Source organism: Pelodiscus sinensis, chromosome 4 (genome assembly GCF_052426305.1).
Source record: "Pelodiscus sinensis isolate ZL-2025 chromosome 4, ASM5242630v1, whole genome shotgun sequence".
NCBI lineage: Eukaryota > Metazoa > Chordata > Testudines > Trionychidae > Pelodiscus > Pelodiscus sinensis.
The window spans coordinates 48050821-48063320 of record NC_143055.1 but is presented as its reverse complement, the minus strand read 5'-3'; the positions used below and the strand labels follow the sequence as shown (position 1 = coordinate 48063320).

Sequence of the window (12500 nt, the reverse complement as noted above, 5' to 3'; positions counted from 1 at the left end):
GAGAGATGGATGCAATTTGGACCTAAGACCAGGTGTAGGGGAGGTAATTTGAGCTTGTTAATCATAGGTAGGTAGCTAGAGAGCATGGACTTGGTACAAACATGTATCTATGCTATATTGAGCACTGATGAATAGGTGACTTTTACCCACAAAAGCTTATGCCCTAATATATCTGTTGGTCTCCTAAGGTGCCATAGGACTCCTCATTTTTTTAACAGATACAGACTAACACTACTACCTGTCTGAGTTCTGGTGGTTCTACTATGGTAAACTATTAGTATAGCCACTATTGCAGAAACTTTCCCACACATGGTGAATAAAGAATATAGAATCTATAGTGGTGAATCTTCATAATACTATGCTCATTTGTGATTTGGTCTGTTGAGATTTCCAGGACATACTCTAGATAATGGTGTGCCCAATTTACCGTTCTAAGGGTATGTCTACACTAGCTCGTTAATTCGAGCAAGGTAGGCAAATGAGGTGACCAGAGTTGCAAATGAAGCCTGGGATTTAAATATCCCGGGCTTTATTTGCATGTTCCCATCCGGTTGCCATTTTGAAATTTTACTAGTCCAAACTCACTGCCGCGTGGCTACACGTGGCAGTGAAACGTTAATTCAAATTAAGTCCTAAGTTAAGTCCTTAGTTCGAATTAACATTTCACTGCTGCGTGTAGCCGTGCGGCAGTGAGTTTGGGCTAGTGAAATTTCAAAATGGCGACCGGATGGGAATATACAAATAAAGCCTGGGATGTTTAAATCCTGGGCTTCATTTGCAACTCCGGTTGCCTCATTTGCCTACCTAGCTCGAATTAATGAGCTAGTGTAGACATTACAAGGTAAATATCTTAGGATATGTCAGAGTATCTGGATCTTACAAATAATACCTTATTTCAGAGACTTTGAGGAAATACATGAACAGGTTCTTTTCAGAACATGTACTTTACTACAAGCAATTTTAATTAGGGCTGTCAAGTGAATAAAAAAAAATTAATCATGCTGTTAAAGAAGAATACCATTTCTTTAAATAAGCATTGAGCTACTGGCTGAATAAGAAATAGGACTCAGACTTGTACGTTCTCAAGTTTTATATTTTGTTTGTGAGTGCAGTTATTACATAACTTACAAATTTAGATTTTTTTAAGCTTTCAGGATAGTACTTGTATGAAGTAAATTGAAAACTCTATTACTTTTGTCATTTTTTCAGTGCAAATATTTGTAAACCAAAGTAATATGAAGTGAGCACTGTAATTGAAGTCGATACATATTAATATGTGGAAAACATCCGAAAATATTTTAAAAATTCCAGTTGGTATTCAATTGTTTAGCAATGTGATTAATCACAATTAATTTCAGTTAATTGTGTAAATTAACTGATTGACAGCCCTAAGTTTAATAACCTGCAGAGTGTTCACTGGAATAAAATCCTCTGATAGTTGAATAAAAGGTTTGTATTTTTATTTCCTGGCAGGTAATTTGTAAAATCAAAATCAATTGATCTTTCAGTGAAAGCAGCAACAGTAAATAATTCTTAGATAAACACTTCAATTTTTTTTAACCAAACACTTAAAAATTAAAAATCTGCATCTCCCATTGGCTTGAATTGATTATACACTTACAAAGAAACAAAGCATAGGAGAATTGAGGGTAATGTTGAAGGTAAGTGCTTGCTATTTCAGTGCTTAAAAAGATAATGGAATCAGATGAAAATGTATTTCCTCACGTAGGGCATTACATTAGAAATTATAACTACATGGTTAAAACAAAGGACTGGAAGTTACTCCTCTCTCATCTGTGCTAGAAGCTTGCTGTATAATAGTGAAGTCGTTTGCTACTCCATGTCTCAGTTTCTCTATTTATAAAACTGGAAACAAATCTAACTCATGAGCATGTGTGACGGGGCACGCGGGCCCCGCACTGGGAGCTTGCCGGGAGACGCCGAGCGAGATGACGGGGCACTCGCGCCCCGCATGGAGAATGCGCCGGGAGGCGCCGAGCGGGGTGACGGGGCACTCGCGCCCCGCACGGAGAGCGCGCCGGGAGGCACCGAGCAGCCACACGGGGGGGCGGAGATCACAGCCCAGCCCGCCGCGGTGGACTCCCGGAACGCGCTGGCAGCCGGCGCGGGGAGCGTCGGGAGGCAGCGGGCGCCGCCCAGCAGGGCCCTAGAGGGAGGGGCCGGGGAGGCGCAGGGGGATGACGTCGCGGGGGAAGGATGGCCAGGAGGCGTCGCTCGGGAAGTGACGCAGAAGGGGCAAGGAGCCGGCGGGGGATTTAAACTCGGGGGCTGGCACGGCACAGGGAGAACGGTGGACGGAGCAAAGGGAGGAGAAACGGAGGGAGAGGTGAGGCAGGAGAGGCCAAGAGAAGTGGGCCGGGAGGCCTGGTGGAGTAGGAAGCGGCCCAGGGCAGGGTCGTGGAGCCGGTGAGCGGGTGTGTTTTGGGGCACTCCCCCATCCGCTAGGGAGGGACCGCGGGTCCCTGCCTTTAGGGCCCTGGGCCGGGGTTCGGAGAGGGGGCGGGCCCGAACCCCCCTACTCCGCCGGCAGGCCGATCCAGCTCGGGTGTAACGCGATCTGGCGGAATAAAAAGGGCCCCAGGCCTAGATGGTGGCTACCCAGGCTTAGACTTCTGTGGTCAGATCAGCCGTTAGTGGACTCCGAGGAATGAACCAGTTTACAGCATGTTGCAATTCTTATTACAACAGGGCTGATTGATCCACAAACTTTTTTCAGTCTTCTATTTCAAAATGTGGTTGTGTCAAAATTGAAACATTTTTGTAGTAATTCCACAACATTTTTGATGGGGAAATAGTAGAAACAAATACTAGCTGCAGTAAGACATTAATACACTGTTATAGTCAGTTGACAAAAATGATAAAGTGACAATTGGAACTATTTCATAGAAACTGCCGTAATGTCCTGTCTGAGATATCAGATTTAAAACTTTCAAAGCAGAATATGTTTAAATAAGGTGTTTTATGCAGCCAATGGATTCCTTTTCTACTTAAAACAACATTGAGCAAGCACCATTACATAAATCTCACTACAGAGTTCTTGTGATTTTCTTATCTGTAGGGAAACACTGAGCTACAAAGAAGAATGTAATTGATCCTGTACTTATTGAAGTCAATAGAAATGGTTTTAAAGATATAAGATATCAGGATCTCATTTTTATAGTGACTTTCATCTGAAGTTCTACAAGTGCTTTGCAAATGTTTAATATTAGTATTACTTTTATAGCAGAATAAATTGAGGTGGGGTGACTTTCACAAGATACTGTGGTGAGGAGGTCTTAAATCAGCAAAATAATATGTGGTTGTCTTGCGCAATTCATTTCATTACTGTGTTTATATAGCTTCGCACAGTGATGCACACAAAACAAACCATTTAGAATACAGTAGGGCTGTGAATTCTGTCCTAGACCCATGTAACCAGTGAATTATTTTCAATACAAAGATGCAGTGTGGTCAACCCTCTCCCTCCAATAACTTACAACTTTCAATTTCTAGTGTGCAGTTTTGTTCATCCAGAGGGTATCTGCGTAGATCCATCATGCAAGCAGCTGTAGTTGTGATCCTGTAAGATGGGGGGAAAAAAGATGGGATCATGAAACAAGTACTGGGCCTGGTAATTGTGACCAGATGTTTTACTGCTTGGAAGATCAGCTTTTCTTTACGCCTGCTAGCCACTTCAAAAGGCTCTTCAACAGGAGCAAAATCCAGCCTTATTTGCCACCTACAAATAGTGTATAATAGTGAATAATACACAGGACCCATGAGGGGGGCGGGGGCAGCTGCCCCAGGGCCTGGTGATTTAAAAGGGGTTCCCAGCCACTGCTAGTGCGGCTGCAGCAGTGGTCGGAGCCCTGAGCCCTCTAAATTCCTGCCAGAGCAGGGAGTGCTGAGGCTGGCTGGGGAACGCAACTCCCAGTCCCTTCTGCTCAAGGCCCAACCCTTTCTGGGGATCCCCCAGAGCCAAGCCCCTGCCCTTTGCCCAGGGCCCAGCTCTGATAATTCCGTTAAGAGAATCTATTGAACATTAAAATTCAATAGTGAAATTCCTGTTGAAAACTGCAGCTCAGTACGTTAGAGAACCACCACTGTTTTAGTGGAAATTCTACTCGAGAGTCTCATTTTCAGATTGGCAGTTAAGATCTCTTTAATCGTATTGTAAACTATGTGTGGAGTACTGCTTAAAATGAAAACTGTCTGATGCATCTTTACTTACCGTCACTGTGCATTTATATTTAACATTCATATAACAATTTTCGTCCATGCTTTATGCATTAGTGAAGGCAGAGTTTTAAATAGATGGTGAACTAGCATATGTTTTCATCAATCAATCGTGATAAATAGACTAGACCTTTCCAAAATGGAATTACACTATTTTTCATAAAATATATTGTATCATAAAGACATATTTTCCTCCGAACAACTATTTTCTGTGATAATAGCCACAATATGGACTACATGCTCTTTCTTACTAATTAAAGCAGTCCTAGAGAAGCTATTGTGGCATTAAAAATGAGACTGGGCATAATACTAATGATGCTACTGAAGGGAACAATCCTGTATATACAGGGTGGCTATGTCTACACTGGCATGATTTTACGAAAATGCTTTTAACGGAAAAGTTTTCCGTTAAAAGCATTTTCGGAAAAGCATGTCTAGATTGTCAGGATGCTTTTCCGCAAAAGCACTTTTTGCAGAAAAGCGTCTGTGGCCAATCTAGACGTGGTTTTCCGCAAAAAAGCCCTGATCACCATTTTCACGATCGGGGCTTTTTTGCAGAAAACAGTACTGTGCTGTTTACACTGGCCTCTTGCGCAAATGATTTGCGCAAGAGGGCTTTTGCCCGAATGGGAGCAGCACAGTATTTCCGCAAAAAAAACTGACGGTCTTACATGATATTGTCAGTGTTCTTGCGGAAATTCAAATGGCCAGTGTAGACAGCTGGCAAGTTTTTCTGCAAAATCAGATGATTTTGCAGAAAAACTTGCCAGTCTAGACACAGCCGGTGTGGTGGGGTGGACAAAGCCCGGCATCCCCACTGGAGGCCTTTCAGCACCGTGGCCAGCAACAGGAACAGTAGAGAGGTTCCCTGGGGCAGAGTAGAGTGGCAGCCTTTGCTGCAGCCAATCAGGGTGCAGCAGGCTGCTATAAATGGAACTGCTAGGTAAGGCCTGTCAGTTGCTTCCTGGAACTTGACCCAGGCAGACCTCAGGGCTGATGGGGGAACACCAGCACTCTGGACAACTCTGAGTGGGAGCTGGGCATCCTACCTCATGGGAGCCAGATCCTGTGGCTAAAAGCTAGCCCCCAAAAGCCAAAGACAACCCTGCAGAACCCCAGACAAGGGGGACTCAGCCACAAGACCCTAAAGAAGGGCCGATGGAACAGCATCCCTGGGAAGCAGCCCAGGGACATGACAGCATCTAAGTACGTTGAAACTCAGCAGGTAACTGCTACTTACAGGGTCCCTGGGCCAGGACCCAGAGTAATGGGTGGGCCTGGGTCTCCCACAACACCCTGAAAACCACACCTGGGGGGTAAAAGAAGAGGCCTGATCTCCAGCCGCTGACTGGACATTGCCTTGCCCGCTAGCAGGTGAGTAAATACTGAGACGCCCCCCTCAGCCACCACAGGGCACTCGCACAAAGGGCAGAACCTGTTACACAGGCTGGCTACATCTAGACTGGCATGATTTTCTGCAAATGCTTTTAACAGAAAAGTTTTCCATTAAAAGCATTTGCAGAAAAGAGCGTCTAGATTGGCACGGACGCTTTTCCGCAAAAGCACTTTTTAGCAGAAAAGCGTCCGTGCCAATCTAGATGCACTTTTGCACAAAAAAGCCCTGATCGCCATTTTCGCAATTGGGGCTTTTTTGCGGAAAACAAATCTGAGCTGTCTACACTGGCCCTTTTGCGCAAAAGCTTTTGCGCAAAAGGACTTTTGCCCAAACAGGAGCAGCATAGTATTTCCGCAAGAAGCACTGATTTCTTACATGAGATCGTCAGTGTTCTTGCGGAAATTCAAGCGGCCAGTGTAGACAGCTGGCAAGTTTTTCCGCAAAAGCACTTGCTTTTGCGGAAAAACTTGCCAGTCTAGACACAGCCACTATGTATTGTATGAATAAGGAGGCTTTTATCATTTTTTCACTTTTCTGATTTGGTAGTTCAGAAAGGATGAATTCTTATCTCTGAACTGCAGAGAGATGTTTCTACCTACCAAACAGGAAATTGACACAGAACTGATACAAATAAATAGCAAAAGGCAGCAGTGAAATGAGGGACCCTAGAGAGCACTTGAGTTGTTGCTTTTTGTATTGACAAATATCTCTAGCAGGCAGTATGACAAGATGGAATAGTCTGTCTACCTTTTTTAAGCAAATAAAACATAATGTAGCATTTATTTTCCCCTAGGGTGTGTCATTTAGGTTGTAATTTACTGTAAGAGTATCTTTTTGGTGGTTTCATTCATGATTGTAGAGGAACCTCCTCCCTATATGGACTTTGGTTAGGACCCAGTTCTGTAGAGAACCTAAGAAGGTACTTAATTTTAACCATTCAAAGCTAATAGGAATATTGCCAATGGGCCACAGAATTAGGCACTTGGCTAAGATATAGGAAATTAGGGTTCAAATCTGAAACTTGCCCATGGATCCCGTGTATGATACCACATCTTGCAGACAGATAAGTTGGTGTATTTGGAGGAAAGGGTTGATGAGAAGTCCAAAGTACAGTAACTTGCTGTGCCACAAAAAATGGTCTTCTGCTTTCTATCCCCTTTTCCTCTTTCTTTCCTCCTTTCTGCTATAACAGCAGCACTGATTGCTAATGAGACAATCCTTGATGCAATACCAGGCAGTCATTTTCAAGTAATTAGTTGCATACTGAACACAATGTAAATGGGCTCATTATTATTCCTTTCTACTGAGGTCGAGTGATTCATGAACCACTTTGAGAATCTGAAAAACAGTTAGTGAATCAGAGGGAAAAGAAGGGCTGCTGACAGAATTGCTGAGCTTCTAGACAAGTTGAGGTAGCAGCTCTGTGCCCCCCCCCCCAAGGGGTGGGGCTGGAGGCTGGCATCTCCCAGCCAGTCTTTCAGCAGTGCCTGACCAGTGCTGCCTGGGGCTCCAGGGGAGATTTAAAGGGTTCAGGGCTCTGGCTTTTGTCATGTGCCTCCGGCACTTTTAAAACACCTGGCTCTGCAGCAGCTGCCACTTTTGCTGCCTCCCAGCCCTATTGGCAGCACTGGCAAAAAAAGGGGGAAAATGTCAAGATAATGGACAGTCCTGGCTGAGTTAACCCCTTGTGACTGCTCACCAGGTAGTGTGTTTGGACCCTCATGCTTGCTCTGTGTGTTTCTACACTACCCTGGTTCTGGGCAGGCTCCAGTCAACGGCTCTGATCTCTGACATATGTTCTGTACAGAAAACTTGTCTGGTGTCAGTTCTAATGACTGGGGCCCCAGGCCGGTGCTGACCCCCCAGTAAACCCTGGTTTATTGTTTAACCCTTCAGGGAACATGGTGGCTAAAGGCAAGACACACACTTTGCAGAAGGATTTGTAAATTAACAATTCATTACTCACAGAAAAAGCACAGGAGATAACTAGATCAAGGGGAAAAAAGAAATGCCGATATGCAGTTCCCTCCCTCAGAATCCTCATAATTTTTGAGCATTTTGGGGTTATTTTGTCAGTGCCCTCAGTGGTCCCATGTCCTTTCTTCTGGATCTCACCCTTCTGGCCCACTCTTCGTTTCCTGATCATGATGCTCCCTCTGATTCCTACAACAAGTTTTCTTCAACTCGTGTGGATTCAGCAGTCAAAAGATTTTCCAGCTCAGAGAGATGTCCCTTTGTGTTTTCTGAGGCTATGTCTACACTGCAGTTATTTTTCGGAAAAAGGTACGCGAATTGTGAACCACAATTTGTGTATCTTTTTCCGATTCTTTTTTCAAAAGAGGCTTTTTCCGACATTTGGCCTGACTATACAGGACCAAATGTGGGAAAAACCTCCTCTTTCAGAAAACCCCTTATTCCTCATAAAATGAGGAATACAGGGCTTCTGAAAAAGCGTGCTTGCTTTTTTTGGAAACTGATCCAAAAAAGCAGACGTATTCCCTGGACACAGCAGAGTTTTTTCCGGGATATCTCTGGTATCCCGGAAAAACTCTGTTGTGTAGACATAGACTGAATTTCCTAGGAATCAATTCTCAGGGCTTTTATACACATGGACTTGTTTCTGATTAACTCGAAGTTGGATTCTTTTATTCCACAATAAGCCTTTCTACCTGTGTAGTTTAATAAACTTTTAAAATGATTTTTTTTAAAGAATTTTCCACTGCTTCAGCCTCTGGTAGGCAATCTGGGTAGAACTTGTATTTTTATAGGCTGCAGCGGTACCATTTATTAAAAGTGCTCCCATTTGAATGGAAGGTTAATGACTTTCAATTGTTCCTAATCTGGCACATATGTAGTACTAGCCCTGGCATAAAATGGCAGTCACTAGTACACAATTTCTGTATCCTTTTCATCCATTTTTCATATTTCATCCTTATGGTTGTCTAATTGAAATAGTAGGACAGAGTATATATTCTGAACTTTGTTGGTTTTAGTTTATTTTCCTCACAAGGAACAAGAGTACATGTCTGGTATTAGACATTTAACATTCCTTAATTACCAATTGAGTAAACATTAGGGAGCAAAATAAAAAGGCTATTAGGCACAAGTTATACTGTCAACTCAAACTGGGACCAACACTTAAGTATGGCAAAGACATGTTCTAAGAAACCTAAGACCAATATAAATATAGCTATGATTTTCTCTTGACTCCAAAGGAAACAGTTGCTAGCATAACAGACAAATATGAATCCTCATAAGTAGTTAATATCTGGAAACTGCTGTGTAGTGTTTGTGATGACTTGTGAAAAATGTAGTTTAAGACTGATGCTGCTCTTGTTGACTTCAGTGGAAGCAGGATTATTTACTAGATATGAGATTCTGCACACAACACTTCTTAGGAGGTTGTATGTTAACAGTAGAACTAGACTTGGAGTCTGGTGATCTAGGTTTCATTGCCAGCTGTGTCAGTGACCTGCTTCAGGACGCTGGTCAAGTGACTTTATCTCTGTATACCTGTTTCCTCTTCTGTTCCCTTGCAATCTTGTCTGTGGTGTCTATTTAGCTCTTCAGGGAAGGGACCATCTCATATGCATTTGTACAATGCTTAGCACACTGGGATCTCAGCTGAAGACTCTGAGGTGATACACACAGAGAAATTCTGCATTGTGATACAGTTTTAATTGATTTTTTCTATAGAATTTCCCAAGTTTTCTCTGGAGAGATTGTTCTGCTTAAGAGACTGTATTAGAATTATGTAATTTTTTGTATTTCTCAGACAAAAGAAAAGGACAAGCTGCAAGAATTTTGTAGGCTGGAAGATTATCCCTAAAAATCTCATTGAACAGGCCTCTCTTATGACAATACTGAACTGTGGCAAGGCTCCGTGAACACTTACACATGTGACTAGTCCTGTTATCTTCAATGGAACTATTCATGTGTATAAGAGTTGGATTGATTTCCCCTTCCACCTTTTGTCTGCTGTTTCTATTTAGATGGCAAGCTCTGGGACTCTTTTACTATGGGTATGTCTATGCTACAATTAAGAAGCCACAGCTGGCCTTTGCCAGCTGGCTTGGGCTGCAGGGGTGTTTAATTGCAGTGTAGACTACCGGGGTTAAAATAAACACAGAAGCAATAACATGAAGTGTAGCTGTTGCTTAATACTTGGTCACAGCATTTCACCACAAGAGCATTGCCAAAAAACTATTGTATATTCTTCAGAGCTCTTTACAGAGGAAAACAAAGCTATATTTAACATAGCAAGAAAGATTGCATATGGGGAGGACTCAGAGTTAAATGATACAAATCCTGTCATGAAAAGTCTTGTCCCACTTGGAGAAGCAGCAATAAAACTTTAACGTGTTCTTGCATCCTTTTTCAACCAGTATATAGTGCAAATTATAAACGCGTACAAGGGTATGAACTGGGGAAGACTTGTGTTTTTGTTTTTTAAAATCTCTTGCACACATTGTGAAAATTCAGCCTGAACTGCAGTGCGACAGTAAACTTTTACAACGGGGAGGGGGGGTGGGGGGGAGAATACTCTTCCTGAACTTATCAGTGGTACACCAAGGTAATTCTATTGAGTCTGACATTGGAGTAACTCCATCACACTGTTAAGAGGTCCAAATCAGTCCCATGGGTCACCTAGGAGATAGCTGCTCAATTTTTCTGTTGAAAATGTAAGCCTAAGGCAGTCTGTTTTATTTATGTTTCAGGAGGACAACTTGCTAGCAAAATTATTACAGGAAACAAGAGAAAATGATGCATGTGATCTGCAGTATAAAAACATCCTTTATCTACACATGCCTCATGTAAGTGTAACCTACACACCCAGTGTGGGTCACTGTCCTATATAGTGGCATTTACAGTGAGAGATGAAAAACAACAGAGCTCTACAGTTTAAGCTGAGAGTCAGCTGGCTTTATAGCTGAAGTTTCAGGACACCACAGCATACTCCTAGCCATGGAGCCGGAGTTGCCTCAACATATTGCCCCTACTGTAAAAGTATGCTGCCTCATATGCTGCCCCCACAGTAACATGCTGCAGCTTCTGCAGCACTTTGTGCAGACTGTCTTCATGGTCCTGCATGAGCTGGACACCGAGCTCACCATTGACACCCTCTGCCTGGATGCAGAAGCAATGCCCTTGCATCTGCACCCCACGGCACAGAGTCACTTCTGGAGGCTGGACACCAGTTCCGATTGGTGGGACCGGCTGGTCATGGAGCAGTGGGACGAACAGCAGTGGCTCCAAAACTTCTGCATGCAGAGCGCCTTTTTGGAGCTATGTGCCTGGCTCGCTCCTGCCCTCCATCAACGTGACACCCAGATACAACCCATCATCCGCCCTGGAGAAGCGGGTTACCATTGCCACCTGGAAGCTCACCACCCCAGTCAGCTACCGGTCTGTGGGCAACCAGTTCTGCATGGGGGAAGTCCACCATTGGGGCCCTCCTCATGGAAGCAAGGCACTCTCGGGTTGCAGTCCCTGCGGGGGGTGGGGTTGAAGTCTTGGAAAGGGGACCCTAGGGAAAGGGAGGAGGTGGGGAGAAAGCCCTATCCTTGGGGGGTTCTGCTGTTCTGCCCTCACACAGCCCTGTGTGGGGGGCCTCATAGGGGTGGCTCCTGAGGGAGGAGAGGGGGCAGGCACCTCCCAAGGGCTCAGGCACTCCCTCTTATTCTCTGTTTTGTGTGTTCCTTTGTCTCCTTCTGCAGGTTGTGAGGGCCATCAACTCTGTCCTGCTGTGCAGGGTCATCCGCCTGGAAGACCTGGACCCAATAATCACCGGCTTTGCCACCTTGGGCTTCCCCAAATGCGGGGGCGCCATCGACGGAGCCCACACTCCGATCCATACACCACATCATTGAGCCACCCAATACATAAATCACAAGGGCTATTTCTTGATGGTGCTGCAAGCTCTGGTTGACCACCGTGGACAGTTCACAGACATTTTCATTAGGTGGTTGGCCGGGGTACACAATGCCTGCATTTTCTGAAACTCCAGCCTCTACCAGAAGCTGGAGGCTGGCACATTCTTCCCCCAGCATGACTTTTGGGTTGGGGATGTGCAGATACCACTGTGCATCCTGGGGGATGTGGCCTACCCCCTCATGTCATGGCTTATGAAGCCATATACTGGCCACTTGGAGCCCAGCAGGGACCAATTCACTGTCCACCTCAGCTGGGCCCACGTCCAGGTTGAATGTACCTTCAGGTGCTTGAAGGCATGGTTCAGATGCAGCCTGACCTGCCTGGATGGACGTCTCGAGACGATGGACGTCTCGAGCCATGGGTGGGGAAGGGGCTGCATCATCCCCCAGGATTTGGTGGAGCTCCTGGTAGTAGGGGCAGGAGTAGGGTCCTGCCCCGGAGCGAGAGCTACGCGCCCTGGTGTAGCCCTGGCAAAGCTCCTGGACCTTGCTCCTGATTTGGTCTGAAGTCTGGGGGTGGTGGCCTATCACGGCCAGAGCCTTGGCCATCCAGCCATATATGTCTGTGTTTCGCCTCCAGGAGAGGAGATCCTGCAGGGTGTCCTCCTCACCCCAGAGCTCCAGGAGGGACAGGATCTCCACCCTGGACCATGAGGGTGCACAGTATTTGCTGCCTCTGGCTGGATTCAATTTATATTTTTAAAAAGAGGATGGTACGTGAACCAGTAAAGTTTAGGAGCTAATTATCTAATCTCATTTCTTGCCTATACCACTTTTCATGTGCCTTTTTCTTTCTTCCTCTTCCACTTTGGGTGTGTCTAGACTACATGCCTCCTTCGACGGAGGCATGTAGATTAGCCAGATCGGAAGAGGGAAATGAAGCCGCGATTAAAATAATCGCGGCTTCATTTAAATTTAAATGGCTGCCCCGATCT

General features: G+C 44.8%; 1 protein-coding gene across 1 annotated transcript in view; it reads right to left on the bottom strand.

The window, feature by feature from the left end:
• The window catches only part of GABRB1 (gamma-aminobutyric acid type A receptor subunit beta1), a 240454-nt gene that overhangs the window by 51289 nt on the left and 176665 nt on the right, over positions 1-12500 (bottom strand). The window contains exon 5 of the mRNA XM_006111940.5: positions 3498-3580. Within this exon, the coding sequence (XP_006112002.3) occupies positions 3498-3580 (83 nt within the window). The remainder of the gene's footprint in view (positions 1-3497; positions 3581-12500) is intronic.